The sequence below is a fragment of the Metarhizium acridum genome (genome assembly GCF_019434415.1).
Source record: "Metarhizium acridum strain ARSEF 324 chromosome Unknown scaffold_573, whole genome shotgun sequence".
In the NCBI taxonomy this organism is placed as follows: Eukaryota; Fungi; Ascomycota; class Sordariomycetes; order Hypocreales; family Clavicipitaceae; genus Metarhizium; species Metarhizium acridum.
The window spans coordinates 61,518-87,391 of NW_027094043.1; the positions used below are offsets into that span (position 1 = coordinate 61,518).

The 25,874-nt window shown below is 52.6% G+C and overlaps 8 protein-coding genes and 3 non-coding genes across 13 annotated transcripts; 7 read left to right on the forward strand and 4 right to left on the reverse strand.

Annotated features, from left to right (window-relative positions):
* Positions 1-877: 877 nt before the first annotated feature.
* On the forward strand, positions 878-1,234 carry J3458_020304 (uncharacterized protein; the record flags this gene model as incomplete). Its single annotated transcript, XM_066121963.1, has 1 exon — positions 878-1,234. One exon carries the CDS (start codon positions 878-880, stop codon positions 1,232-1,234), a length of 357 nt encoding a protein of 118 aa, XP_065972953.1.
* Positions 1,235-3,209: 1,975 nt separating this feature from the next.
* On the reverse strand, positions 3,210-3,346 carry J3458_020305. The gene has a single exon. It is a non-coding gene; the product is annotated as a tRNA-Asn (tRNA).
* A 79-nt stretch (positions 3,347-3,425) lies between these two features.
* On the reverse strand, positions 3,426-3,559 carry J3458_020306. The gene has a single exon. It is a non-coding gene; the product is annotated as a tRNA-Asn (tRNA).
* A 947-nt stretch (positions 3,560-4,506) lies between these two features.
* J3458_020307 lies at positions 4,507-4,638 on the forward strand. The gene has a single exon. It is a non-coding gene; the product is annotated as a tRNA-Asn (tRNA).
* A 2,947-nt stretch (positions 4,639-7,585) lies between these two features.
* Positions 7,586-9,166, forward strand: DOT1_2 (Nucleosomal histone H3-Lys79 methylase; the record flags this gene model as incomplete). The annotated part of the gene is made up of 2 exons (XM_007812282.2): positions 7,586-8,166; positions 8,239-9,166. The coding sequence occupies 2 exons, from the start codon at positions 7,586-7,588 to the stop codon at positions 9,164-9,166; spliced, it is 1,509 nt and encodes a 502-aa protein (XP_007810473.1).
* Positions 9,167-9,399: 233 nt separating this feature from the next.
* On the reverse strand, positions 9,400-10,156 carry ATG16_2 (autophagy protein 16, interacts with Atg12p-Atg5p; the record flags this gene model as incomplete). The annotated part of the gene is made up of 3 exons (XM_066121964.1): positions 9,400-9,567; positions 9,639-9,991; positions 10,072-10,156. 3 exons carry the CDS (start codon positions 10,154-10,156, stop codon positions 9,400-9,402), a joined length of 606 nt encoding a protein of 201 aa, XP_065972954.1.
* A 267-nt stretch (positions 10,157-10,423) lies between these two features.
* On the forward strand, positions 10,424-14,508 carry vps16_3 (Vacuolar protein). 3 transcript variants are annotated; one of them, XM_066121965.1, is made up of 6 exons: positions 10,424-10,696; positions 10,815-11,079; positions 11,141-11,637; positions 11,700-12,942; positions 13,044-13,125; positions 13,205-14,508. In XM_066121965.1, exons 1-6 carry the CDS (start codon positions 10,549-10,551, stop codon positions 13,454-13,456), a joined length of 2,487 nt encoding a protein of 828 aa, XP_065972955.1. In that variant the 5' UTR covers positions 10,424-10,548; the 3' UTR covers positions 13,457-14,508. The 3 variants fall into 3 exon arrangements, with proteins under 3 accessions (XP_065972955.1, XP_065972956.1, XP_007810471.2); XM_066121966.1 differs by having other exon boundaries at positions 10,424-11,079; positions 13,205-14,389; XM_007812280.2 differs by having other exon boundaries at positions 11,700-14,389.
* Positions 14,509-15,653: 1,145 nt separating this feature from the next.
* J3458_020311 (uncharacterized protein) lies at positions 15,654-16,226 on the forward strand (the record flags this gene model as incomplete). Its single annotated transcript, XM_066121967.1, has 1 exon — positions 15,654-16,226. The coding sequence occupies one exon, from the start codon at positions 15,654-15,656 to the stop codon at positions 16,224-16,226; it is 573 nt and encodes a 190-aa protein (XP_065972957.1).
* A 532-nt stretch (positions 16,227-16,758) lies between these two features.
* J3458_020312 (uncharacterized protein) lies at positions 16,759-18,666 on the forward strand (the record flags this gene model as incomplete). The annotated part of the gene is made up of 3 exons (XM_007812278.2): positions 16,759-17,822; positions 17,876-17,990; positions 18,055-18,666. The coding sequence occupies 3 exons, from the start codon at positions 16,759-16,761 to the stop codon at positions 18,664-18,666; spliced, it is 1,791 nt and encodes a 596-aa protein (XP_007810469.2).
* Positions 18,667-19,591: 925 nt separating this feature from the next.
* Positions 19,592-21,407, forward strand: MAS2_2 (Mitochondrial-processing peptidase subunit alpha; the record flags this gene model as incomplete). Its single annotated transcript, XM_066121968.1, has 2 exons — positions 19,592-19,699; positions 19,806-21,407. The coding sequence occupies 2 exons, from the start codon at positions 19,592-19,594 to the stop codon at positions 21,405-21,407; spliced, it is 1,710 nt and encodes a 569-aa protein (XP_065972958.1).
* Positions 21,408-21,497: 90 nt separating this feature from the next.
* Positions 21,498-25,614, reverse strand: J3458_020314 (uncharacterized protein). The gene is made up of 3 exons (XM_066121969.1): positions 25,073-25,614; positions 23,087-25,000; positions 21,498-23,025 (listed from the first exon to the last, which is right to left on the reverse strand). Exons 1-3 carry the CDS (start codon positions 25,430-25,432, stop codon positions 22,534-22,536), a joined length of 2,766 nt encoding a protein of 921 aa, XP_065972959.1. The 5' UTR covers positions 25,433-25,614; the 3' UTR covers positions 21,498-22,533.
* Between the last annotated feature and the right edge of the window lie 260 nt (positions 25,615-25,874).

The window sequence follows — 25,874 nt, forward strand, 5'->3', positions numbered from 1 at the left end:
AAGCTGGGTTGGGGGACTGCCACACCTTCTTCATCTTCCCAGTTCCGGTTTCCGACCAGGCGGGAGAAGGGCCCTCCTGGATTCTTGTAGATTTGCAGTTTACCGCCACGGGAGAGCGTTGGCGTCGGCCAAGTTGGAGTGCGCCCGAGTGCCGTTGCAGATGGTGGCGGGAGTTGGGGGAGCCACCAGGCCCCCAGAGTAAAATCATGGGGAAGGCTGTGATGAATGCGCGGCATATTACTCCGTAGATGACTGGCGATTTCTCTTTCTTCTTTTTGGTTGGTTTCCACTCGGTTGAGGGTTCGGAGTCGGATGCCGTTGTTGGCGCTGACAGAAGATGATGAATCTGGGACCTTGCTCTTTCCCTTTTTTTTTCCTCTCTCTTCTTTCCTTCCTTTTTTTTTCCTCTTTTTGTAAAGCGCCGCTCTCGTCTCCGTCGAAATATACCCGACGGAAAAATTGCACAGCTCCCCAAGAGTCAAGACAATGCTTCCCTTCCTGGCAAGCAAGGATACTTGCCAAGGATGGTTCACCCAGCCCTATCCCGACGCCCCCTATGAAAGATACAGCAAGTCTGACTAGCATTATTCATTATTCATTACGCTAAATATCGTAGTTGCGCTGGCTATTTCTAGTTCCTCCGACTACTGGATCGAGGAGAAACACCAGCGTGGAAGCCAACACCCACCACGAGGATTCGGTCCACACGGTACACTCTGAAATACGGAGTAGAGCACGGTCTATCACTTGAGCTCGCAGGCCGAATTGGTGGACCTAGGTGAGAGTAATGGGTTCAAAGTGAAGGAACAGTATAGTGCCTGATGGTCAGGCACCTTGTGTCTCATAGTGTCCCGCGTACCTGTATGTCCAAGGGAGCATGGAAGGAAATCAGACAAAAAACTTGGCAGCTGATGGGATTTGTTGGGGAGGTCGATGGGGGGGTTCCATGGGGCAAGATGAAACTGGCCTTGATCCTTACGCCTGGTCTCGACCGAACACATTTCCACGATTGCAAAGAAAGGCACGATTTTGCCTTGCTGGGCACCCTGACCCTTGTTTCTTCCCACTCCAAGCCCTTTGGCCATCGCCATCCGTCGAGCTGAATGAGGGGAAGAGGGCCCTGGATCCCATCTTCAACAGCCAGTGTCTTCATCTGCCCAGCTGCCCATCTAGTCCTCTAGGTACGCTTTCGCCGATGCCTTCATTTAAATTGGGCTATGGATTTCTGGATTGAGCCCCGACTTGGCCTAGAGTTGGTGGTTCATCCGCTCTTTTGCGAAAGGACGCCCAGGACCGTGCGGTGCGTCTTGGTCCGGTCAAATCGCCGTGGCGAGATGGAGATGCGGGACCGGCATAAACGCCACGTTTGACGTGAATGAGGCTCCCCAGGGCTGCCGTTTGTGGATCGATATCTTACCGTCATTACCGAGTGCTTAGAGAGTGCCATGAGGCAGGGAGATAATTTGCCTGCAGATTGATTGGTCTGGCGGCTTGTCCTCTGTTGACGGCATTACATAATGACAACGGGTTGCTGTCAAGTGTAGTCAAGAGAATCCGCAAATCGTTTCGTGGTGACAAACCCATTGACCTTTTGGGGGGATCATGAACAGATTTCCGCTACAGAGTCACTTTTTTCACTGGAAGAGCTTTCTCGCAGTCTCACTCGTATCTAGGGGTCCTTGCAACTCGTATCAGTGAATGCCTTTTGTGTGTTGGCCCGAATGACACGCCAGAGCACACCATGGTCTCCGTGGCCGTCCAAGTCACAATAGGGATCCGGAAAGCGTACAAAATTGATCTATACCAGCCGATCAAATACTTGTGTATACGAAACGACAACTAAATAAATGCAGGCGTAGATAATTGAACCAAACAACCTAGGGGCGTACAAGTTCTACCAAGCCTATAAGTAAACTACAGTTACAGTAATGAGGTACTATGATAAGGGCAAGAAATATTAGTTTACATTAATTAGATACGACGTCTTCTTACATCAAAAGCAAGGCATATTGAAATAAGTCCTCTGTGTATTCATCGTCATGGCAAATCCAGGTTCCCAGATATGCACAGTTGCTGGAGAATGTGTCATAGTCAGTTTGTCCGGCCTGAGATGTTTCGTTTACTGGACCACGAGGCTAGTCCCCAAAATCAGGTTGGCATGTCATACTAGACATACCGAGAAAAAAAAAGTTCTTTCTTCATTCGATGTATGTCGCTGCATTTCCAATGGCAGACTAGTTTCACCGGCCTTGCAGCAGACCTCTCAGCTTCGAGGCGCGGAATGTACCTACGCTTTTTTATTGTCCATGGCGACCAAATCATTAACTTGGCATGGGTAATCTATGCCAATTGCGACATTCTTGGTATCGCCACAAGCATCCCTCCCATCACCATTACACAGGGGACTTCGCAGACAGACATGAATTCAGTACTCATCATCTTGTCGTACGCGGACACTGCAACAGAGACAGAGATGAATCTGTTGGAGTTTTGAGGCTGTCCCTTGATTTAAAGTCTTATCATTTTTCCGAGGCTTATAAATACGCGGCAGCACAAGACTCTCGCTTGGGTCGAGGGCTCAATGTGTCCAAAACTCTGTGGCAAGGGGCAACAGGGCATCTCTCGGAAGAACCGATGGAAAGACGAGACCGGTTTGCAGCGTCGATTCGCTCGCCAGATGCAACGATGCGGGAGTACTATCGCTCTCTGTCAAGAGCCTTTTCGGACCTGCATCACTCTAGCAATAGCGAGTTTCGCGCATGCAGAAAAGGTGTTAATGATATAGGTCAACGGGAAATTTGTGTAGTGGGACACATAGGTCTGAAATGGTGATGACAGAAATTTGCACTTTTGTGCCCTTGAAGTCTTCTTGTCTGAGAGGTACGGGGCACACAGCCAGGGAGTTGGTTTTTTTTTTTGGTCTCAACTCCATGAAGCAGGCAAGGATAAAGGGCGACCACAACAATTTCTGCAAGTTTTGCCCTCGAAACAGGGATGTATGGGTGCCTCATGTCAACGACTTTCGTCAAACCGTGGGACTTGTTCAGGACTACAATGCAGGTATTGTATTCTACTGAATGACAAAAAAACAAATATCCTCATGGAGTATTAATGAACGATTGCGAAGCCGTGAAAGCTCAATCAGCCATCGCCTGGTTGGTCAATGGTGAAGAATTAATATAAAAAGAAATCATCAAAAAAAAAATAACCTCCCCCGGAAAGGCTCGAACTTTCAACCTATGAAGGTGGATTAGTGTATTGCGGTTACTACAGACTCCATGGGAATATATGGAAACTCACCTCCTGATTAACAGTCAGACGCGCTAGCCAATTGCGCCACGGAGGAATCGTTGCAACACGGGCCTCTTCTTATGTCTTAATAGCAAAGTCTAAAAATTACAGCCAAATTAAACAAAAAAACAAATCTCCCCCGGAAAGGCTCGAACTTTCAACCTTGGAATTATGTTAACATTATTTCGTCCCCAGAAACCGCGATATATTCGGATATCTTACCTCCTGATTAACAGTCAGACGCGCTAGCCAATTGCGCCACGGAGGAACTGTTGCTGAGCGCCCGCGTTGTCGTGCCCTAGGAGCAACACAAACTTCCAGGTGGTCGCTGGTGGATAGGATTCATTCATTGTAAATTGGGAAAGTAATCTGCATGTTCTCGTCTCCCCACCTGTTCTACAATGTCTCTCGTGCCTCCAGTGCTTATCTGCGCGTTTCCTACTGTTTAGCTGCTGTTCTGTCTAAGAGTCTCACAACCAAACAATGGAACCGGTAGCGTTTACTCTCATGCCATGACACTTCCAGGAGATGCCTGCATAATTGGTGAATGGAGCCATCTATCTTGACATCTGGCATTCCCATGACGCTTGTATCCTCGCGGGACTCTTGTGATACCCTGTGGAGATAAAGTGAGCCAAAGCTCGAGGTCGGAGAGAGTCTAGGTGCTATCATCTCAGAATGCGTCAACCGACACTCAGTCATCCTAGGATCCTAACAACAGACTCTGAATTTAGGCAGTAGGAGTCCATTTAAATCTGATGCCTTGATTTTTGACCCGTCTACGAACTGATTTGACATGGCTGAGAGTAGGGAATTGCCGGTCCGTCTCCAACCGCAGCCAAGGTGTAGGGTAGGATCAAATCGAATCATCAGCCAGGTCATTTCACCGAACAAGGATACACCAGGCTAAAGCAGAAGCTATACCGCCAATGTCGCGGAAATAGTACCGAGTAGAGGCAAGGACCAAAAGCGCACTATGAGAACTGCGGACGATAGCCTCACAAATTTGGACCGCCGCTATTCTCGCTCCCTCAGCAAGAAGTGTACAGAAGAAAATATAGAAAGAGATGGTTGCCAGAAGGATGGATCCCATGCCCTGCCTGCCAAGCACCAATCAAAGACGCCATTATCTCACTTAGAGGTGGGTTCGTCTCATTGCCAATGCTAGACCCGTCATGTAGTTAATTAAGGTGCGACACGTCAACCAGAAATTCGTCCTCCGTGGCGCAATTGGCTAGCGCGTCTGACTGTTAATCAGGAGGTGAGTCTCTAACGTCGCACGAAATGTCACACATCAACATACTAATTACTTCATAAAGGTTGAAAGTTCGAGCCTTTCCGGGGGAGTTTTTTTTGAGCCTGATTTTTTTAACCCCTTTACGTTAATTCATACGAATACTCTTTTTGAGTCGTGTGCAAGGAATCGCGTGGGTTTATTTCCAACTCTCAAATTTTTAGTTCTCCCTCGAGCGGCAAATCAAGCGAACCACTACGACTTCATTCCAGTACGGTACGAGGCAAAACTGTCCGAGAAACTTGGCTACGATGGGCAGCGGACCGTTTACGCGCAAACCGTGATTCTTTATAAATGCAAGTCTATCTTCAAGTGGGATATGGATGCCTTGAATTTCTTTGTTGTCAGAGGATTCTTGCCTGTATCGCGTGCAGGATAAACGTTATGGATTTGAACAAATGACCTGCCGGCTAGCGAGCAGACTGTAACATCTAGTCATGGCCGTCTACGCATCTTCATCGACTTTCTATGAGTTCCCTATAGCTTCGACTCTGCGGGTTTCCATGCTTGGCTTTCTGCCACCGGACCTTATCCACTGCCCTCCTCACTTCCTCCTCCAAAACATCAAACAAGTCCCCAAACTTAATAGGCATCTCCTTCAGCGTCTTGGCGTGAATTATCATTACACTGGATTTTACGCCTTTGGGATCCTCTCTACCTGTTGGATAAAACCCGCCCAAGCATCTATACACCTTCTTGCCTCCGCAATCTTAGACAACACCAACGCAAAGCAATATGCCATAGCCTCATATTTCTTAAACATAACCGTCACACTGTCTCGGTTAAGTTTTCGTTTTGTCGGTTATCATCCGAAAGTTGCCTCTTTTGTTCCAGGACTGTACTCTGATAGTGTCTCAAGAGTGGCAGCTCGGAGTGAACAGTGGACTACCATGCTCAGAAGACCGACATCATAGAAGATCAGGCTAAACGTGGCAGCCTTGGTCATTGATTTGAAAACACTGCTGCCTGGTACAAGATCGTGGTCCTGTATACGTGGATAGCTTCCAAAGTACGGCATACTACTACCCGCTATTTGTAATTCCACGTCACCATCCGAGTTGACGAAACAGTTGCCCCACGATTTTGTCAATTTTTGAGGAACGTGGCTTTGCAGGGTCGATTTCTTCTTGTGTGGTTTCTGAAACGTGTCAAATACTCTTCAATGTTTTCTTGCAGTCACTCCATGACTTCGTGGACTCGTGACTCACGACATGCCTGGTTACGTAAACTCCAACCGCCACGCGGCATGGCGATCCATGATGGCGGCATTTGATCCCGGAAACTAGTGTCTAAAGAATGAGAAGCATCTCGACATGACTGGACTTCCGCGGCCACCTCATAGCCCTGCATCACCGTCTTCGGATGTCGTACTAATGCCGCTGCCCCCCTGCCACCACATACACACATCGTGGGCGAAAGCAGACATTCTATAATTTAGCCTCTGCCCAGCAGACGCTAAATTCACCATCGACAGGCCGATCTGGTGGGCTGACTGCAATTCCACCTCAAAGCCGGACTTCCAGCCCAGACATGGACCGGTTGGTCTACGTGGAAGCTCTGCTGCAGGCCAGTGAGATGTCCAAATTTACATGAACGTATGTAAAGGACTGTTGGGTATAGAACTGTCCGGCTATGGTCCATCTACAAAACAGAGCTTCAGATTTGAGGTTTATCACTCGATTGTCGTAGTTGACAAGCCTGAATGATGTCTCAACGAACACTCACCAAGTCTACTCCCACGTAGCCAGGCGCTGCTCGACCGCAGTCCACGCCTGCAACAACGCTGGAGGCAACATCGCCAAGGCCCGTGGCTACTCCGGGGATGAACTTGCTTCGGTTCCGGATGGAGCAAACTTGAGCCTGAGTTGCGACATTCCCCCTCGCCACAGCTAGCCTACGTCGCATATGTGATCAGCTCCAGGCCAAAAATTTAGCTCGGCGGCGTGTCGATATTCGCCCAGGGCGGAAACAGTTGTTGGTCCCGGTTGCCGAGCCGGGCTGGACGTCTGCCTGGCAGCAGAGAAAGTCGGTCCTTTCGGGAAAGCCATCGGCGCGGGCATCAACAAGGTCGAATTTGCTTCTTGGCTAGATGGCTGAGACTGTGCGGTCAGTCTAGATCCAGCCTTTCGCCGGAAGCTGGTAGCTCCTGGGAGACAAGGCGGCAGGCTCTGGTTCTTTCTCATCATGTTGATTGCTCGACATTGGACTGGGCGGGCTGTGGCTAAACAAATGCGGGCGTCGCACAGATTTCGCATCTACCGAAGCCATTAATCCAGGGCTGTGCAGTAGCCTAGGCAACACGGACATGCGGCCAGGCAGCCGGGACGGAGTGCATGAGATGTGTGCAACCGTTGACGTCCCCATGCATGCATGTATTCTGGATGTCCTTGAATAACACCGAGTACGGGGTGCGTATGTCGGCAGTCCGCACTGGGTACGCATGGACCTTTGCCTGCGGCCAATCCCCGCGCACTGTGCGGCATCTAGCGCTCTTGGGCACACCCCGAACACGCGCAGGGCCGCACACACCCACAGAGGCGGAAGAGGCAGAGACACGCAAGACAACTCGCTCTCCGAGGCCGACGCCTCTTTTCGTCGTCGTCGCACCTCAACCCTGGCACTTTACACAAACTGCTCATTTTCTTTTGCATAGCAGCCCAGACTTTAGTATTGTCTTTGTTTCTTTTACATTCTGTTCCCATTATTCTTTCTCTTCTGTATTTTCTTCTGTACACTTCTTGACCCTTCTGACCACCCCCACGCTGCCCGCCGTTGTCGCTGTCGCTGGTCGTTGCGACGAGGCTTGACCTGACCGAGTGCATGAGACACAAGGCACGAGGCACGAGGCACAAGACATATTTACCAGAGACTGTCGTGAACCGCCACAACCAGAGAGACTGTCTGACCCCTCCGATCTGCCTCCAAGTCACTTCCAGCCAGCTTACTCCCGCTATCGACTTCTGACTTCAGCCTGTTTAAGCCATCTTCCTCTCTGTCGCCATGCCTCTCCTCGGCGGCAAGGGAAACAAGTTCAAGGTTGATCCGCCCAAGATCCGGATCGAAAAGGTTATCGTCGAACGTGCCCCGACCCTGAGCAAACCGAAGCCGAAATCTCGCCCCGGCCCGGCTTCTGCGGGAGCCTCGTCATCGCGATCGTCTCCCGTTTACCGTCCGTCGCCTAAACCCTCGGCTGTCCGCCACACCAGTCATTCGCCTAATCCTTCATCGTCTGACGAAAAGCGACTTGATCGGAAGCGCAAGACGGGCACTGTTTCCTCCACGACGCGGTCCCCCGCGAGTGAGCGTATAACGTTTGACAAGGATAGCGACGCCGAGGATGATGGCTGGATGAACCTGGATACCCGCAAGAGGCAGCGAAGAGGCACTTCTGAGGATAAGCATCTGGATTCCAACCGCAAGCTGAGACACTTCCGCGCTTTTGAGGGACGCAACGACAATCTGAAATTTGTCCACGCCGTTGAGGTCGCTTCGCTGGAAGAGAAATGCGTGCCCGTCATGGGTGCGCAAAAGGAGGATGTTGCCATAGAGTTGCAGTACCCCAGCTTGCAGCCTAGAGAGAAGTGCGTCTCCCCTCTGTCTTTTCAGCCACGCCCGCTGCCCGCCAGAGTTATACCACTAACGAACTTTTCTAGGTTTGAGCTTGTCTGGGGCAAGGATAAAATAGACGCCGTGGAGGCTAGTATAAGAATCGTTCGCCATGTCGCCGAAACCTATCTCACCGAGGACGAAGCTGAGCCGTTCACCAATCACAACACGGGTCTTATTCGACGTTTGGAAAAGGCGTCAAATCGAAACATTCAAGACCTGGCCGGTTTCAAAGCTGCAATCCACGAATACAATGAGACTTTACTAGGAATGGTCGAGGACGGAATTATTGCCAAGAACCTTGATAAGATGCACGAACTACCACGGCAATTAGTGGCTTTTATTCTAGATCAAGTCTATGATCGAACGGTTGCTCCAAAAGTCGAACTGCTGTCAAAGTACGAAAATGGCACCGACTATGTCTACGGAGAACTTCTGCACCCTTTCATATCAAAGCTTCTAGTTGAACAGACCAAGATGACGTCGGACCAAGTCTTTGTCGATTTGGGATCCGGAGTTGGGAATGTCTGCTTACAAGCTGCATTGGAAATAGGATGTGAAAGCTGGGGTTGCGAAATGATGGAAAATGCTTGCAATCTGGCCGATGCCCAGATCCAAGAGTTCGAGGCCAGATGTATGCTGTGGGGAATCAAGCCTGGCAAGGCTCACCTCGAGAGAGGCGACTTTCGCAAAAACACCACCATACACGAGGCCCTGAAACGAGCCGATGTCGTTCTCGTCAACAACAAAGCCTTTACATCTCAGCTGAACGATGACTTGGTGCGCATGTTCTTGGACTTGAAATTAGGCTGCAAGATCATTTCGCTCAGGTCCTTCGTAGCTGACTTCAAGAGTAGCCACAACATCAATGACGTTGGTAGCAGCATTCTTGATGTGGAAGAGTGTATATACCCAGAGGGCTTTGTCAGTTGGACCAATGCTGGTGGATCATATTTCATCTCCACACGCAAGTAGTAGAACTAGAGAGCATTCATATTATTAGCGGTGGAAGCCGAGCTTTGGATAAGGAACATTTCTGCATACGCGCGCGCATACATCATGGCTGTTTTGCACTATTGTGGGTTCGTTGGAGTGACGAATAGCTAGCATAGAGTACATACCAACAATGCAGCCCTGTATGGGGCACGATTCCTCTTGCGACGGCTCAAAGTCTGGCTCGAATGGTCGTAGTGCAACTGTGACTTGGTCTATTTGTCGAACATCGGTTCGTTGGCAAGATTCATTGCCTCAGCCTCTTGCGCCATACGCTTCATCCATCGATCAACGAGCTCTTTATTCTCTTTCTTCACCTTGTCTCTTTCTTTCTCGGCCACTGACATTTGAAGATTCAAAGTAATCATTTCATCCTGTACTTGCTGTGACGAGAGTTAATACTGTGTAGTCTGGGAAGCCAGCTTGTTGGGTCGCTGGTTCTGCAACTCCATACCTCGAGCAACTTTCGTTTCTCTCGTATTTCATGCTCCCGATCCTTTAGCCTGGTTGTCAGGGTGGCTCGCTCAGTAGTGAGATCTCTGATAGACCGCGAATCATCCTTTAACTTAGTTCGTAGTTTGGCTAGCTCTTCCTCTGCCGTCCGTAGCCGACTTTCCGTCACTCCCTTGGACCGAAGAGATTCGGCAAGGTCAAGACGAAGCTGAGCGACGCCAGGATCGTCTGTAGCTGAAGCATCCCCAACTTTTGATCCTGATGCCAGCTTACCGACATTAGCGTTTGAGGCACGTGATTCCAAAGCTGCCTTTTCCGCCTCCAACGCGGATATTCGATCGGCCATTTGTGAACCTGCCAGGCCGGTGAGTTAGCAGGCCCATCATCTGGTGCTCAGTGAGAGTGAGGGGCAGTAGGCTTGGGTGCGAACCGACATGTCTGGACCAACTCCATGTTCACAGGGTTCTGAAGCTCCGCATCCTTGAGGGATGAGAGATACTCGTCTCTCCAATTCGGCATATCGGATGAAGGGGATCGCGGACTAGTATGGTCTCAAGTGTAAGGAAATCGATGGCTGCGTTTTATCAACTGATAATCGATTTGACGGATGAGGTACGGGGAATGGATACATCACACAGGCGGGGCAGCTTCCTTTCGTTCCTGCAATCAAGCAACAAGTTGAAGCTAGAGGCATCCTCGTTTAGCCGAGGAATACCCCCACAAATTGGCAGGAGCACTCGGGCTTGGTGACGCGACTGCGCTAGCTGTCTCTCGCATACGAGGGAAGCTAGCTCTATTGTCGAGATTCACGGCTTCTGGCTTTGATATCTCAGCTTCGGCAACGCGTCCCTCTTCTTCATCCTGCCCGCGAATGTGCATGAAGTGAGGCGATCCAGAATGAACCGCAACTTATGATGGGCACCCTTGACGCAAGAGCAGACTGGGAGAGCGTAGGGGATAAGTGGTTTCGCAAGACCCAGCAGTACACCGAGGTGTTCGATGAGGATTTAGATCTTGACAATTATCTCGTTGCTGGGGCCCCATACGCCGGCGCATTAGGTACGATAACGAACACCTGGCCTGGGGAATACTGGAATATTCTCAAAGTTTTGGATGAGACTGCGCTCTACCCTAGCACTGCTATCCATTCTTGTACATTTTGCTAACGACGACTCAGCTTTATGGCGTGACGACTCAAAGTTGCACTTGTTTCAGCCTGGGAGATCTACGAAGTCTGAAATTGATATTTACAGCTTGGCGGGAAAGAAACTTCGCTCTATTCCTTGGGACAAGAGCCGCATTAAAGGGCTGGGCTGGTCGGAAGACGAGTCTTTATTGGTGGTAACAGCTGACGGCAATGTACGATGCTATGATTTGCAAGGCGATTTCAGTAATTTTTCGCTAGGCCATGGCGCAGACAATTATGGCGTCGAATCATGCCGGTAAGACCTCCCCTTGATGACCCCTCCCCTAGGAATATAGACTCTGATATAAACTTTGCAGGTTTTACGACAACGGCATGGTAGCCTTGCTGGGCAATAACTCCTTGGTCACAGTGTCTTCATACGCAGAACCACGTCCAAGGCTTTTGGCAACCACACCCGAAGCTGAGATCCACTCCTGGGCAATCATATCACCAGACCACACCTTGTCCCGGTCTGTTGAAGTTCTGCTGAGCATTGGTTCTACAGTATACGTGGTAGATGCGACAGACTGTGAAGATCGCTTTGTTGACAGTGGCCCCTTTAGCCACATCAGCGTCTCTCCAGATGGTCGATACGTCAACTTGTATTCAAAGACGGGAACAGCACACGTCATCACAAGCGACTTCCAAGAACCACTCTTTGAACATAATTCCGACTCGCAAACACCGCCAAAATACGTCGAATGGTGTGGAACAGATGCACTGATTGCATGGGAAGACGAAGTACATGTGATAGGTCCTGGTGATCAGTCACTATCTTACATCTACGATAGTACCCGAGTACATGTTATTTCTGGTATGCTCCGTATCTACTCGGACACTCTTTATATTGACCAGGATACACTAACGTGGCGACAGAGTATGATGGTGCGCGACTTATTACAAACGACTTTTGCGAATTTCTGGAGAGAATACCGACGGATACGCTGGACGTTTTTGGCCATGCATCTGAATCTTCACCTGCCTCCATTCTTTTAGACGCTGTTGGCCAACTGGAACTTGAATCACCCAAAGCAGACGACTATATTCAACTCATCCGTGCGAATCTTACTGAAGCAGTCGACACGTGCGTTAATGCGGCGGGCCGGGAATTTAACATAAAATGGCAAAAACGGCTTCTGAAGGCAGCTTCATTCGGCAAGTCAGTTCTGGATATTTACAACAGCGATGACTTTGTGGACATGTGCGAGACATTGCGAGTCTTGAATGCAATACGTGATTTCAACGTTGGGATGCCTCTGTCTTTCGAACAATATCATCGTCTGACGCCGGAGAAAATGATTCAACGCCTTCTTCAAAGACACGATTATCTTCTCGCATTGAAGATCGCTGGCTACCTGAAATTGCCCACGGACCGCATATACGTACACTGGGCATCTACGAAGGTACGAAATGGAGCCGAAAATGACGACACGATCTGTCGACTGGTAGTTCAGAGACTGTCCGGCAAACCAGGAATCTCGTTTGAGGAGATTGCAAGGACAGCGTATCATGAAGGTCGTGGCCGTTTAGCAACGGAACTTCTGAATCATGAACCACGAGGGGGAAGACAAGTACCTCTCTTATTGGACATGGAGGAGGATGAGCTTGCACTGGACAAAGCCATTGAGAGCGGAGATAGCGATTTGATCCTGTCTGTGCTGCTGAAATTAAAGAAGAAGCTGCCACTTGCATCGTTTTTCCGTGTGATTAACTCTCGACCAACGGCATCGGCAATGGTAGAAGCATTAGCGATTGCCGAAGGCGACAACAGCGTTCTCAAGGATCTGTATTACCAAGACGACCGCCGAGCGGACGGAGCAAATGTGTTTATCCGCGAATCGTTACAGCAACCAGATGCTCGCACCGCTTCGGATAAGCTGGCATTGGCGGCCAAACTGCTTTCTGATTCCAAAGAGCATCTGCCAGAGCTGTACTCGTTGAAGGAGACGACGACTTTGCTTCGAATGCAAGAGTCTTTAGATCGAGACTTGAGTGATTCCTTCTTGGGACTGAGCGTCAACGAAACCATGTTTAAGCTTATTCGACTAGGCTATAATGGCCGCGCGAAGAAGATTCAGAGCGAATTCAAAGTTTCAGAGAAGGTTGCATGGTGGGTTCGGTACGTTGATCACTCACGAGATTTGCCGATCGGCCATTTGTTTTGTCTCTGCTCTAAGGATGTAACACTTCACTAATGCCTTTTGTTTTCCTGTTTCGCAGCCTGCGTGCCTTGGTCGCGAAACGAGATTGGAACGAGATTGAGGAGATATCGAAAACGAAGAAGAGCCCCATTGGCTGGGAGGTGTGTATAAGCTGGTCTCAAATCTGTTCCGTGTCACGGCGGCAAATCACCAGTTGCTAACGTTTGATTCGCACTGCAGCCATTTTTCAACCTTACACTTCAAGCGGGGAACCCCCGACTGGCGTCTGTGTTTGTACCGAAATGTACGGGTTTGGAACCGGGCCAGTCCATCACCATGTACGAGAAGTGTGGAATGCGGGTGAAGGCGGCCGAGGAAGCGATCCGTCTCAAGAACCTAGAGGCGTGGGAGAGACTGTTGGAGGCAGCAGGGAAAGGCTCGCCAGAAGGCCGAGAGATTGAACGACTGGGAAATGCAGCACTAAAGAAGTGATGATGGTGGGAGCGAAAGTGTAGCACCATCGGCAAAGCGTTATGCTTCACTAAATACGTGGAGTTTTGTGACTGCAAGCAGGAATACAGGGTCGGAGGAACCCTTAGGCAGGACAACATTCTACTTGAGTACTTGAGATGCATGGTCATATTAATCGTGTTACGACCATTCGACGACCAACCCAGTGAGTGCTACGCTAACTGGTCGTATTGCCAAGTGGTTTTGTGGCCCGAGGTGCATCTTCCCCCGCGATTCACTGGGACTACTTGGCGAAACAAGATGGCAGGCTACCGGGAGAGGAGGTGTCTCGGTACAAGTCGAAACAGCGTTGCTCGGGATTCCCCTCTGGATTTCCACGCTACAATTGACGGCTTCTTCACGTGGCTGTTTCGGGGACAACAGGGCCTTTGGGTAATTACGCTTAGAGCGCTAGATATCTACGTACCTACTGTAGGCAATTGACTTGTCTGGCATTCCGGCCTCCGGGGGCCGAAGCGGGAGGAGGCGCACTGGCTCAGCTGCTATTAATATACTTGGTGCGCTGACGGGCGGGCGCAACGTTGGCTTGGCGTCGCGGGAAAAGCTGAGACGGGAGACATTCCGGTCGACGGAGGAGCATGCTGGACTCGGGGATTCGATGGTGTAGGATGTATGCCTGGAACAAGAATCAGAAACAAGTCGCGGGTCTGGCCTGCAGCCGTCACGGGAGATGGACATGGGTTGACGAGACGCATCGCTTCAGAGAATGGGCGAGTATTCTTAATTAACTCAAAGATGCTCTTTGGAACGACAGCTGTTTGACGGTTCGAATTTGGAGCTCTGTTCTGGATCTGCTGGCTAAGTCTTTCGTTGCCGTGATGGGCCAAGGCCGGGTGCCACGCGGGCTGATGGGAGAATCCACTGGGTGTGCAACTCTGATGCCACTGATGGCGATAGGCTTCGCAGCTACGACAAATGCGGCGGGCTTTTAAGTACTACTAAATGGTAGGCTCGCTGAGGTGGGCAAGATTAATCTCCGCGGAATGGTCTGAACGGCAAGATCCGACTTGTTCATCTCTACGAATCTTGGCGACGGCCAGGGCCCTCTCTCTGCTTGTAGATATACAAGACTGTTTGTTAATATCGGAGTGGGCTCAGGATTCCTCCTCCTCCTCCTCCATCATCATCCTGCGCTTATCCCAGCCAGGTTGGGCGTGTTTACTTTGGTGTGATGGCTCTGCCCACAGACTGCCACTAGTGACGCTTGGAAGCACAATGCGGGGACAGAATGATTCCATGCTCACAGAGTCCACAGCCTGGTGTTGGTTAACGTTTGGATAGGCTCTTTCAGAGTCTTGGAAAGGTGATGAAAGAAACCACGCGACCCCAGCTGTGACGGTCTCGGCTGGTGGGCGCCACCAGTCTTGATGCAGATCATTGACGCTGGTGACCTGCCTCCCCTGCGTGCTCTCGCCCAGCCGTTGGCCGTGCACACAGACTACACGCGGCCAGGGCGTGGGACATCTGGAGGCTATCATGCTGCAGCTTTCGGGCCAGTGGCCAAATCGGGGAGACGTGGAGCTGCCAGGACGTGATACTAGTAGGTCGATAGAGCGAGTGTGCAATCTGGAACCATCTCCAAGACTCGACAGGCCACACCTACCTAGGTACGTATAGTATGCGTCTTCTATTGCTCACAACGCACTCCGTAGAGCATACTCGGTCCGGAGCATTCGAGGTTGTTATCTCGTTCGTGTCGGATCTATTAGCTCGTAGTGACAAATTCAGACGTCTGATTTTGCTTATTTAGGCTTGCGCCGACGTACCGCGAGCGGATGTCCCGAGACCAACAACTGGGGTTGTCCGGGCTCCGTAATTAGAGATATGGGACATGATGGAGTCGAGAAGGTCCCAGATTGCGAGACCCGCAGCAGCCACACGGCGGCCTTGGGTTGAGTTGGAGGTCCCCCTTCGTTGACGCCACGGTTTGGCGAGGCCCACACGCAGCCCAAGCTGTTCCAAACAGTTCAAGCCCTGAAAGAAGAAGACATGGCACCTGGGAGCTTTGACATTGACTCCGAGACTCCGAGACTCGCTAAGCACCAGGCTGTCGTTTCGTGGGTTGTGGCGGTTGTGGTGGCCGGGATGGCGCCTGTGAGCGACGGCGGACGGCGAGCGCGCGACCTGGAGAGCGGGAAGAGCGTGAGAAGGCGGTTCCATGTCGGGGGTGCAGATGCATCAGGTCATTCGGGCGGCGTTGGCCCAGACCAATAGCTTCTTGGTTAAATCCAGAAGTAAAAATGGCATGAAGAGGCAAGAGGGTTGGAGGGCTCCCGTGCTGCGTGTTTGCTGCAGCAGCCAGAGATGCAGGCTATCATGTTTCGAAATCATCCCATCAAAAAATTACGTCCAATACATCAAGGACCACCATCTCGACACTGACCAGACCGCCGCCGCGTTTGCATCTGCATCAACAGTTTCCCTCCCCCCTTCTGCTTACTCGGTATTACGTGTAGACTTAGCTTCCTGGCTCCAACGCCGACGCCGACGCCAGCGCCAGCGCCAGCCGACGCCAACTGGGGTCAACTGGTGTGTCCACCGTGAATCGATTCATGTACAGCCAAGCCTGGTTGGTGGTGTGAGGCTGCCAACAAGCCGGATAAAGAACCATCCTCCCCTCGGGACAGTCGACAAAGACTGGCTTTTTGCATCCAACACTACCTCCCTTGTTCTATCGAATCTGTCTGGTCTTGGTCTTTCAGCCCCGGGCCTGGATGGGTTTTGCGATTGAATCAATCTCGACGAGAGAAGAGAAGTTTGAGCCCTTGAAAGAAAAGAGAAGACCGGGCGCCCCCTGTCCCGCAGCGAACAATCTCTAGACGCCAGAGTCTGGACGAGAGAGTCGTCAAACGGCCCGGTCATCTGCGCGCCAGCATTTGACCCATCATCAACATTGAACCCTGCTTGCACATCAATTGATGTGCGCACCTGATTCTCTGATTCTCTGATTCTCCGCACCTACTTGATCACCTCCCCAACCACTGCACCAACTCGGGGCAGTTTGGGGCTTTCCGCAACCTTGAACGCTGCTGCTCAGCTGCTGCTCAGCTGAGAGCTGTGAAACTTCAACGCCTGGCGTCGCCAACATTTCGAACCCCCCCTTTGTCGTCCTGTCGCCCTGTCGCCCTGTCGCTTGTCTGTACCAGGCCGCTTCCACTGACAACCAGCCTTGAGCGCAAGTCACGGACCGCCGACAAAGATTTTTCAACAGTTTGCACTTCTAGATCGCACAAGGAGAGAGGACCTTTGTCGCCTTGACCAACATGTTCACACAACCCGTCTCATCTCCTCCTCCGGGGCCGCAGGGTGCTAACCCCGTCCCCGTCTCCCCGTCTCGCCCAAGTCGACTCCGAGGATTGACCTACTTGCGCAACTACACTCACAACCATCTGTTGTCGCGAGACTCACACCACTCATCATCGTCATCATCATCTACCAACACCAACACCAACGCCAACGCCAGCTCATCCCTTCGCAGCAGCCAGACGCAGAACGGCAACTTGACCCGATCCGTCAGCTACACCCCGGCGTCGACAATTTCCCCCGCTTCGCAAAACCCCAATCGTCTCACTCTTGTCAGCACATCCCCCGACGCTGCGCCTGCATTGTCGCCGCGGGTCATCGTACGAGAGAACAACGGTGCTTCATCGAGCAGCCCCCCGCCAACGATTCCAGAGACGACCAGTTCCACGTCCCCGCAGGCTTTGGCAGCGAGCCAAACCACTTCGCCAGACTCGACATCCAACAACGGCCAGTCCAACATGACTGCAACGAGACCCCGTGCTGTGAGCGATGCCCCCGCCGCCTCGTCTGCCCCAAACGGTACTGCTGCTGCCTCTGCCTCCGCTGCGGTCAACAGCGCCCCCGACACAGTGCCGTCAATACGCTTCTCCGCACACTACGACCTTCGATCGACTCGGCCCTCGCTCTCCTTCTCCCCCATTTCGAGAACGCTGCCCAATGGCACCGAGGTCATTCGTGTGGGCCGATATTCAGAACGAGATGGCCAGGCCGCCAACATGAATAACAACCAGCCGTCCGCAGCACCGGTGGGTTTCAAGAGCAAAGTTGTGAGTCGCCGACATTGCGAGTTCTGGTGCGAAGATGGCAAGTGGTTCATCAAGGATGTCAAGAGCTCGTCTGGAACCTTTTTGAACCACATTAGGTTGAGCGGCCCGTCGCAGGAGAGCAAGGCATATCCTGTTAACGACGGCGACATTGTCCAGCTGGGCATTGACTTTAAGGGCGGCGAGGAGATGATTTTCCGCTGCGTCAAGATGAGATTGGAGCTCAACCGCGGCTGGCAGAACAAACTGAACAGCTTCAAGTGAGTTCAAATCGCTCTGCTTTTGATAAAGATGAGAGACTAACTCCGTATAGCGTCGCAGCTCATAAACGTCTCCGGACCATGACGACAAGCGCCCCTGCGGGAGCAGCATCTGGATCGAGCTCACAAAGCTCGCAAGATTGCTCCATTTGCTTGAATTCTATTGCGGTAGGTGCTCCAACTACTGAGCAACTTCGGGACTTGGATCCACATGTGCTAATATTATACGCAGCCCTGTCAATCTTTATTTGTCGCACCGTGCTCTCATACATGGCACTTTAAATGTGTGCGATTACTTTTGACGTCGCCGCAATATCCCATCTTTGTCTGCCCCAACTGCCGTGCAGGAGCCGATCTCGAGGCCGATGTGGATGAGCCATCTGAAGAATGGCAGCAACTAGAGGACGGTGGCATGGATGCAGATAAAAAAGAATCCGAAAATTCTCAATCAGGGGAATCCCCTGTTGCCGATCCCACAGAAGCCGCGGCACCAGACCCGGATGCTATGGATGTGGATGTGACAATGAGTGTCAACGTGTCAGACAGCCCCCAGGGAAGGCCGGCAGGCAGCTCGTTGCACGCAGCCTCAGAGCCGCTGCCCATCACAAATCCAGCCTCAGGCTCAGGGCGTGTAGGCCATCTTCGCGAGCACCGATCCCCATCACCATCATCCAGCGGGGCAGAGGGCCCCATCACGCCGAGAAACAATGCTGGGCCGTGGGTATTTGATGGCAGTGCAGGGCAGCGTGCTGCTGCTGGCAGCCCCGAAATGCGAAGCCTGGATGCCGCAGCCGAAATGGATGTCAGCGGCGGTGCTAACCAGAGCGATGATTCTATTCGCTGAGGAGGGCCGTTGCAAATGAAGCAAAAGGCGTTTGATAGGGAGGGTGCTGGCGTGGTTTTGTATGGAAATGCAGATGAGGGAACGGGGAGAAGTGCGATACATGGCAAGCCTGATGAAACTATTCTTTTATTCGGAGAGCATAGCGAGCGACACATGTCACTTTTTCCAACGGTTCCTGCAGTGTTCTTGTCATAGACGGCGTTCCTGGTTTTGTTTATTTGAGGGCTCTAGGCTGTGTTACAGTCAAGTGGTTTCGGAGCTGGAACATGTTGACCCTGCACCACGACTTTTATTTTGTTTTGTATGGCATTGGTTTGGTAAATTGGGTATATCTCTATACGTACTCCTGCATTCTTGGGTGCATTTGGACGCCGCATCTATTTGAAGCTTAAGTATTAATATACCAATTTTGCTGCGTTTGCTTGGGAATTTGAAATTGATTGCTGTGCGAGCTGTATTCTTTGCCACGGAGTATATTGCGAACAAAATGAAAAGTGCCGCAGAGTCAATGACGATCCATGGCATATCCATCATGGCTATGGCTGGTCCTGGACAGGTCCAAAGGGGAGGAGTAGTAGTAGTAGCAAGGTAGTATTTTGAGTCGGGACCTCCGTCCGACGTCAGATCCGATTTATCGCCGAGTAACTTACCACTCACACATCCGTCACTCGGCATCCCAAAGCCACACATACCACAGACCCAACTTTTTTTACTGGGGCCCATCCGCAGCCGACCGACGACTAATTACCTTGACAAGCGTGACGGCAATGAAATTTTGCCGCTGTCACCTTCATCTGCATCATCCCCTATCAAGCGAGCTGGCTTCGACAGGTGGATTCAACGACTGCTAGACTGTTGCGTTCTGGTCGACTTTACCCGAGCTACGAGGGGATTTGTAAACGGCATCGAGGCACCACCCACCACCATGCTGCGGCAGCTTTCGGCGCGGCTCTCGCCGACGACTAGGCTTTTGGCGAGGGGAAATGCGTGGAGGAGGGGGGTGGCGACGGTGAGAGTGGAGGGACTGCAAAAAGTGTGTACTTGTGTGTTTTCTCTCGTGCCGGATAACCCCATGGCCGCTTGATGGCCGGAGAAACGACCCCCGAGACTACAGAGGGCAACTGCTCACAGCTAAATAGGAACCCACGGAACTAGACCAGATCACCACTCTCCCCAACGGCCTGCGTGTGGCATCCGAAGCACTGCCCGGCTCCTTCGCCGGCGTGGGCGTCTACGTCGAGGCCGGGTCTCGCTTCGAAACCCCCTCGCTCCGGGGCGTGTCGCACATCATGGACCGGCTGGCCTTCAAGAGCACCTCGTCGCACACGGCTGACGCCATGCTCGAGCGCGTGGAGAGGCTCGGCGGCAACATCCAGTGCGCGTCGTCGCGGGAATCCATGATGTACCAGGCCGCCACGTTCAACAATGCGGTCCCCGAAACGGTCTCCCTGCTGGCCGAGACGATTCGCGACCCAAACATGACCGAGGACGAGGTTGCCGAGCAGATTGAGACGGCGAGGTATGAAATCGCCGAGATTTGGGGCAAGCCCGAGCTTATCCTGCCCGAGCTGGTGCACACGGCGGCGTTCAAGGACAACACCCTGGGCAACCCGCTGCTGTGCCCGGAGGAGAGACTGGGCGAGATCAAGAGGGACACAGTGCTCAAGTACAGAGATGCGTTTTACCAGCCGGAGAGAATGGTGCTGGCGTTTGCAGGGGTCGACCATGGCGTTGCCGTGCGGCTGGCGGAGCAGTTCTTCGGCGACATGAAGAGCACGAGCTTGCCGGGCGCGAGGGAGGTGACGGGGAGTGAAACGGAGAGCGACACCGACTCCGCTGCGTCTTCTTCTTCCTCCTCCTCCTCTTGGTATACGTCGTCGTCTTCGTCCTCGGCATCTCCTCGAGCGCACATCATGTCCAAGATTCCGTTTATCAAGAACCTGTCGACGTCGGCGCCTCGCAACGCCGCGGTGCTCAACAACCTGCCCGCTGATATTGCCGCCCTCCCGGCCCACTACACGGGCGGATTCCTCTCGCTGCCGCCGCAGCCGCCGTCACTCAACCAGACCAACTTTACGCACATCCACCTGGCGTTCGAGGGCCTGCCCGTGGGGTCGGACGACATCTACGCGCTGGCGACGCTGCAGACGCTCCTCGGCGGCGGGGGTTCGTTCTCGGCCGGCGGGCCGGGGAAGGGCATGTACTCGCGGCTGTACACAAACGTGCTCAACCAGTACGGCTGGGTGGAGTCGTGCGTGTCCTTCAACCACTCGTACACGGACTCGGGGCTGTTTGGCATCTCGGCCTCGTGCCTGCCGGGCCACACGTCGGCCATGCTGGACGTCATGTGCCAGGAGCTGCGGGCGCTCACGCTCGACACGGGCTTCTCGCGCCTGCAGGAGGGCGAGGTGTCGCGGGCCAAGAACCAGCTGCGGTCGAGCCTGCTCATGAACCTGGAGTCGCGCATGGTCGAGCTGGAGGACCTCGGCCGCTCCGTCCAGGTCCACGGCCACAAGATCCCCGTCCGGGACATGTGCGCGCGCATCGAGGCCCTCACCGTCCGCGACCTGCGGAGGGTCGCGAGCATGGTTGTCCACGGCGCGCTTGGGAACCCCGGCCGCGGGAGCGGCGCGCCCACCGTCGTCGTCCAGGAGGCGCAGGCGTACGGCCTGACGAGCCACTCCATGACCTGGGACCAGATCCAGGACCGTATCGACGCCTGGAAGCTCGGCAGGAGATAACGGGGTTCCGCGGTTTGCTCTTTGGGCGCCCCGTGTATTATAGGTTTTTGCTTGGAGCAGGGGCCCGCCGTGTACAGTATTTTAGATACCATGTTGAATTACGATATGGCACTTCATTGGTGTTGTCGAGTTTCCTTTTTTCTTTTTTTGCAAAATCACATCTCGGGACTATTTTGCGCGTGCTAAACTTGCTACCTGCCGGGTGTCTTTGATGCTAAATGTGCAGTCAAGCCCTTGGACGGAATACACTTAGCATCCGGCTGGTGCTCATCGCTATTCACACCCAGTGCTTCTCGCTTTGCGGCAGACTCTGCGTGCTGCCAACCTACAGGGACAGCCATGTGCTCATATTCATGTAACACCCGACGCTGCATGCGGTGCACACGGCAGCGAAACTCCTTGTTCAGCAAGAGTATGCTCTCCGTAACGCGCTCTGGCACGGAATACCTACCGGGGCTGTGCCTGCTTTCCGCTCTGCAGTGGGAATCACGCACCACTCTCTACCTTGGGGTATACTGACGGCCGTGGACCTACTCGTCGAGGCGTATTTGCTCGATTCCCGAGGCCGGACGAGGATGGGCAGCCCATACGCGTGCGTCACAGGATCGTAGAATCGTTAGATGGAGACATGACTGGGCAGCAGCCGTTGCAGGTGTCCGAACCCACCTTGAAGGGTGTACAGTGCTATTGAATGACTGGGCTGGAGAAGACGGTGAGAAGGAAGAGGCACTAGTGCCTGGACACCGGGATGTCTTGAAACTGACACGTTTGGGTTCAGATAGCGAGCAGACGGGATACAATGACTGAGCTAACTTTTAAAGACGAAACGAAGGGCAAGAATATCGTGGCTTCTTACTCAAGTCGCTAGAGAACACGGCACACACCGTCTTCATAGAAAGATCAGATAGCGTTGGAAGTGGGCAGATTAGGTAGTCAAGTCGTGTATTTATCTATCCTGTATACAACATCTATGCCGACGCTGCTGGAGCTCTTTCGTCATACTGTAGCCTGCTCATCTAAAAGAAAACCATGCAAAATCCGCCATGTGGTATATATATAAAAAGGGTCAAACTCCTCGCCATGATACGCAAATATCCCACAAAAAAAATAGAAATATAAACAAAGGCTAAAGCTTCGATCGCACCGCTTCCAAACGATACTTGACATCTTTCAGCGCCTTATTTGACGGTTTCCAATCATCGAATTGCCGCAACAGGTCCTCTGTCTCGCTGCTCAGTTCCGTCTTTACGAAACTTTCTTCTAGCATGCCGCGCATGATCCACGGCAGCACGTACGGATTGGCAGATGCTAGACCTCCGCGCGGGCCAACCTCACATGTGACGGGGGATGGGGTGGACGTTGTTTCGAGGGCGTGGGATATGGCGAGGTCGTACACCGCTGGGTCGTAGTATAATCGGGAGTGACCTTCGCCTGAGTACAAGGACCCTGCCAGCGCCACAGACAATTCGCGAATGAGACCGTGATCAGTGACTCCCAGGTTTCGTAATTTCAGGGCGAAACCAACCAGGTGTGCAATAAAGTCTGGCGCGTGGATTCGGCCATCGATGAAGACGGCCCGGTAGATGTATGGGTGGCTGGCAGGAGAATAAACGGCGGACTAGAAAGAAGAGTTAGCATGCATTATCTCCGGGTCCGAAAAAGTCAACAAGATTTCTCACCTCCATAGGCACCAACTGGTCGTCGATACTGCCGATGAACGTCACCCTTGCCCCGTGGTCCAACACTCGCTTCAAAGACGTCTCGAATCGTTGCGAATTATTGCTCTGAGGATTACCAAACTCCCACAGCTCGGCTGCCGACCCCATGAGAATGCTAGACTTGTAATCTGGAAACGGACCTAAAGCCACCCCTGCCATTGCACAAACTCCTATCTTGGCATTGGTGATGATGCCCATGTCGATGAGCTTCTCCAACAGCATGATGCTTACAGGAACGCCCTGAGAATGACATGCCAGTATGATGAAATCAGCCCTGCGAATATGATCTATCCAATTGAGCATAAGTTTCCACAAATTGTCCACCCGATCGCTGATTCTCCCCTCGCCTTCAAGGGCGACCTTTTCAATTTCACAATCAGGAGAGCCGTGAGCGTCTGTCCATCGACGAATGGCCTCTGCGCAGAGGTTGGCGAATCTTAGCGACGTCCCTGTAGGTTGGCCAATCATGGGTCGCAGATAGGTTGCCGGGAATAGACCATGTATGCCGATAGCGATGGCCTTGCGGATCTTGGGTGGATCTTTGACCCGAAAGACGTGGTTAGCTGGTGGCTGAGAGGTTCGTAGCAGAAGCTGTGCAACTTGCTGCAATATTGAAGGGTTCTCCTTCATCTGATAGGTGCTGGTGAACGAGGGAAGTAGCAAATTAGGAGGTTGCTTTGCCACCGTTTCGGCCTCAGCTGCTGATTTGCTCGACGACTCGGCTTTTGTAGACGGCACTGGGGTCTTGTGCTCCTTTGGAGGGGGCGGGAGGCCCTGAGGTTCATCGACAGCTGGTATAGCAGTCCGCGTTGCAGTCGATGCACCTGAATCTGTTGGAGCTTCACTAGAAGATGGGCGTACTCTCTTTTTCCTACGCCAAGTCGATTTCGCCTGTGGTTGCGCCTCCGTGGCCTGCGTCTCTTGTTTGGAGGCTTTGCTTTGCGGACTAGAGACATCCACTTCACTCATTCGTTTTGGGTGCGCTTCTGATCCCTCGCCAATTACAGCCATTTCGCCAGAGTTCGAGGAAGAAATCATGTTACTCGATTTGCTCGGCGATGCCCGCGACCAGAATGCCCACGTTGACCCAGCTTTCGGTGTAGGTTCATTCTCTGGGGCAGCTGCTGGGGCTGGAGCATCTTCCATGACAACGTCTTGTTGCTGTTTGGGTTGAGCCTCCTCTGCCTTGCCCTCCTTTTCGGGGTCCGTCTTGTCCATCTTGTTGTTGGTAGAGGACCAAAACCCGAATCGCCAGGTGGATGATGCCGTTCGTGCACTTGGTGGTGGTTCCTTGGGGACCGAGTCCGGCGGGGCAGTTTGTTCGGGAGGAGTAAAGGGTCTATTCTCTGGCGTGGGATCATTCGTATTGTCAAGAGTGGTAGATGTTACTGCAACTGTTTGTTGTTCTGTGGTTGGAGCCTTGGTCCACCAAACTAGCCAGCCTGATGGAGGGGCAGGGGCAGCAGACGCGGTCGGCGGAGTGGTCTTTGAGTCTGGGGCCTCGGGTTGTGGTTTTATTTCGTCTTGCCTTGTGTCATTTCTTTCTTTTGTAGCGTGTATGTCTTTTGGGGTGTGCGGAGGTTGTGGTGTGCCGGTTTTCTTGTGTTGGGCGTTATCGTCGACGGTCGTCGTGTCAGTGGCAACAGCTGGCATTCCGTCCTCGAAAACTTTGGACAGGGAAACAGGTCGTGAATCGCCTCGAATGCTTGCAGTCTCGGCAGCACTCTTATTTGACGAGTCGAATCGACCAAGATCTGGGGCAGCTGCGGAGCGGACGGTTCCGCCTAATATATTTTCACGTGCAACCGAAGTCGAAGCGGTGGCTTTCTTTGGTGTTTTGGGCCATGGGCCGTACCAGCTCTTTGCCTTGCGGACCTGTGACGACATGGCGTGAGCTTGCTTTATTCTTATTTTCTTGATGCAATTTGTACCAGACATGATGCGTACCTGCTTCTGGGCTGGGGGGTGAGTTGGAGGCGCACCGTGAGGATGCGTGGAATGAGACGGCGGCATTGGGGGGATTGGCGGTGGTAGAGATGGAAGCTGTCGAGGACTAACGAGGACATTGAGCCGTGTACTTGCAGCCTCAGCTTCCGAGGCAGCGGGCTGACGGGGTTGAAGGGGTCGACGGGGATGATCTGGGTGATCTGGTTGGGGTGCTGGTTGGGGTGCTTCGGCAGCCGGCGATGGCATGGGCAGGGGCTGTGAAAGTGACGTCGCCGTTTCCCGACTCGGCGCAGTTGTTGGCAAACTAATGCTGCTGGCCTCGCCCGGGTTGGGACGCTGTCGCTTTCGAGGAAGCATCATCAATGACGGCTTCGCTCTGGTGTGCCCCTGAACCTATCTATGGACGATGGATGGAGGAGGCAACTTGTTGTTCTGCAGAGGTTGAGGTGGCACGAGAGACAACAGACAACAGACAATAAACCGGCGAGACACTGGTATTCACGGAGAGTTCTAGTTCGGATTTTCTAGCCCACGCATTCCGACGCTGGTGGCATCTGGATGCATGTGTATTTCTGGAGACACACGAAGGCTGGTGCCTGGTGACCGCGTGGCCACAATCCACAATCCAGTCCGGATGAACATTGTTGATGGGCATCGTCGATGGCGTCAATTGAACGGAGTAGGGCTACACAATGTCCACTGCATGTGGATGCACCTGCCGTAGTAACTCCCCGCCAGTCGCGATCCTCCAGGTCATGCACGCGCCTGGAGCTCGCCCACGACTCGCTGATGCCCAGGCAGC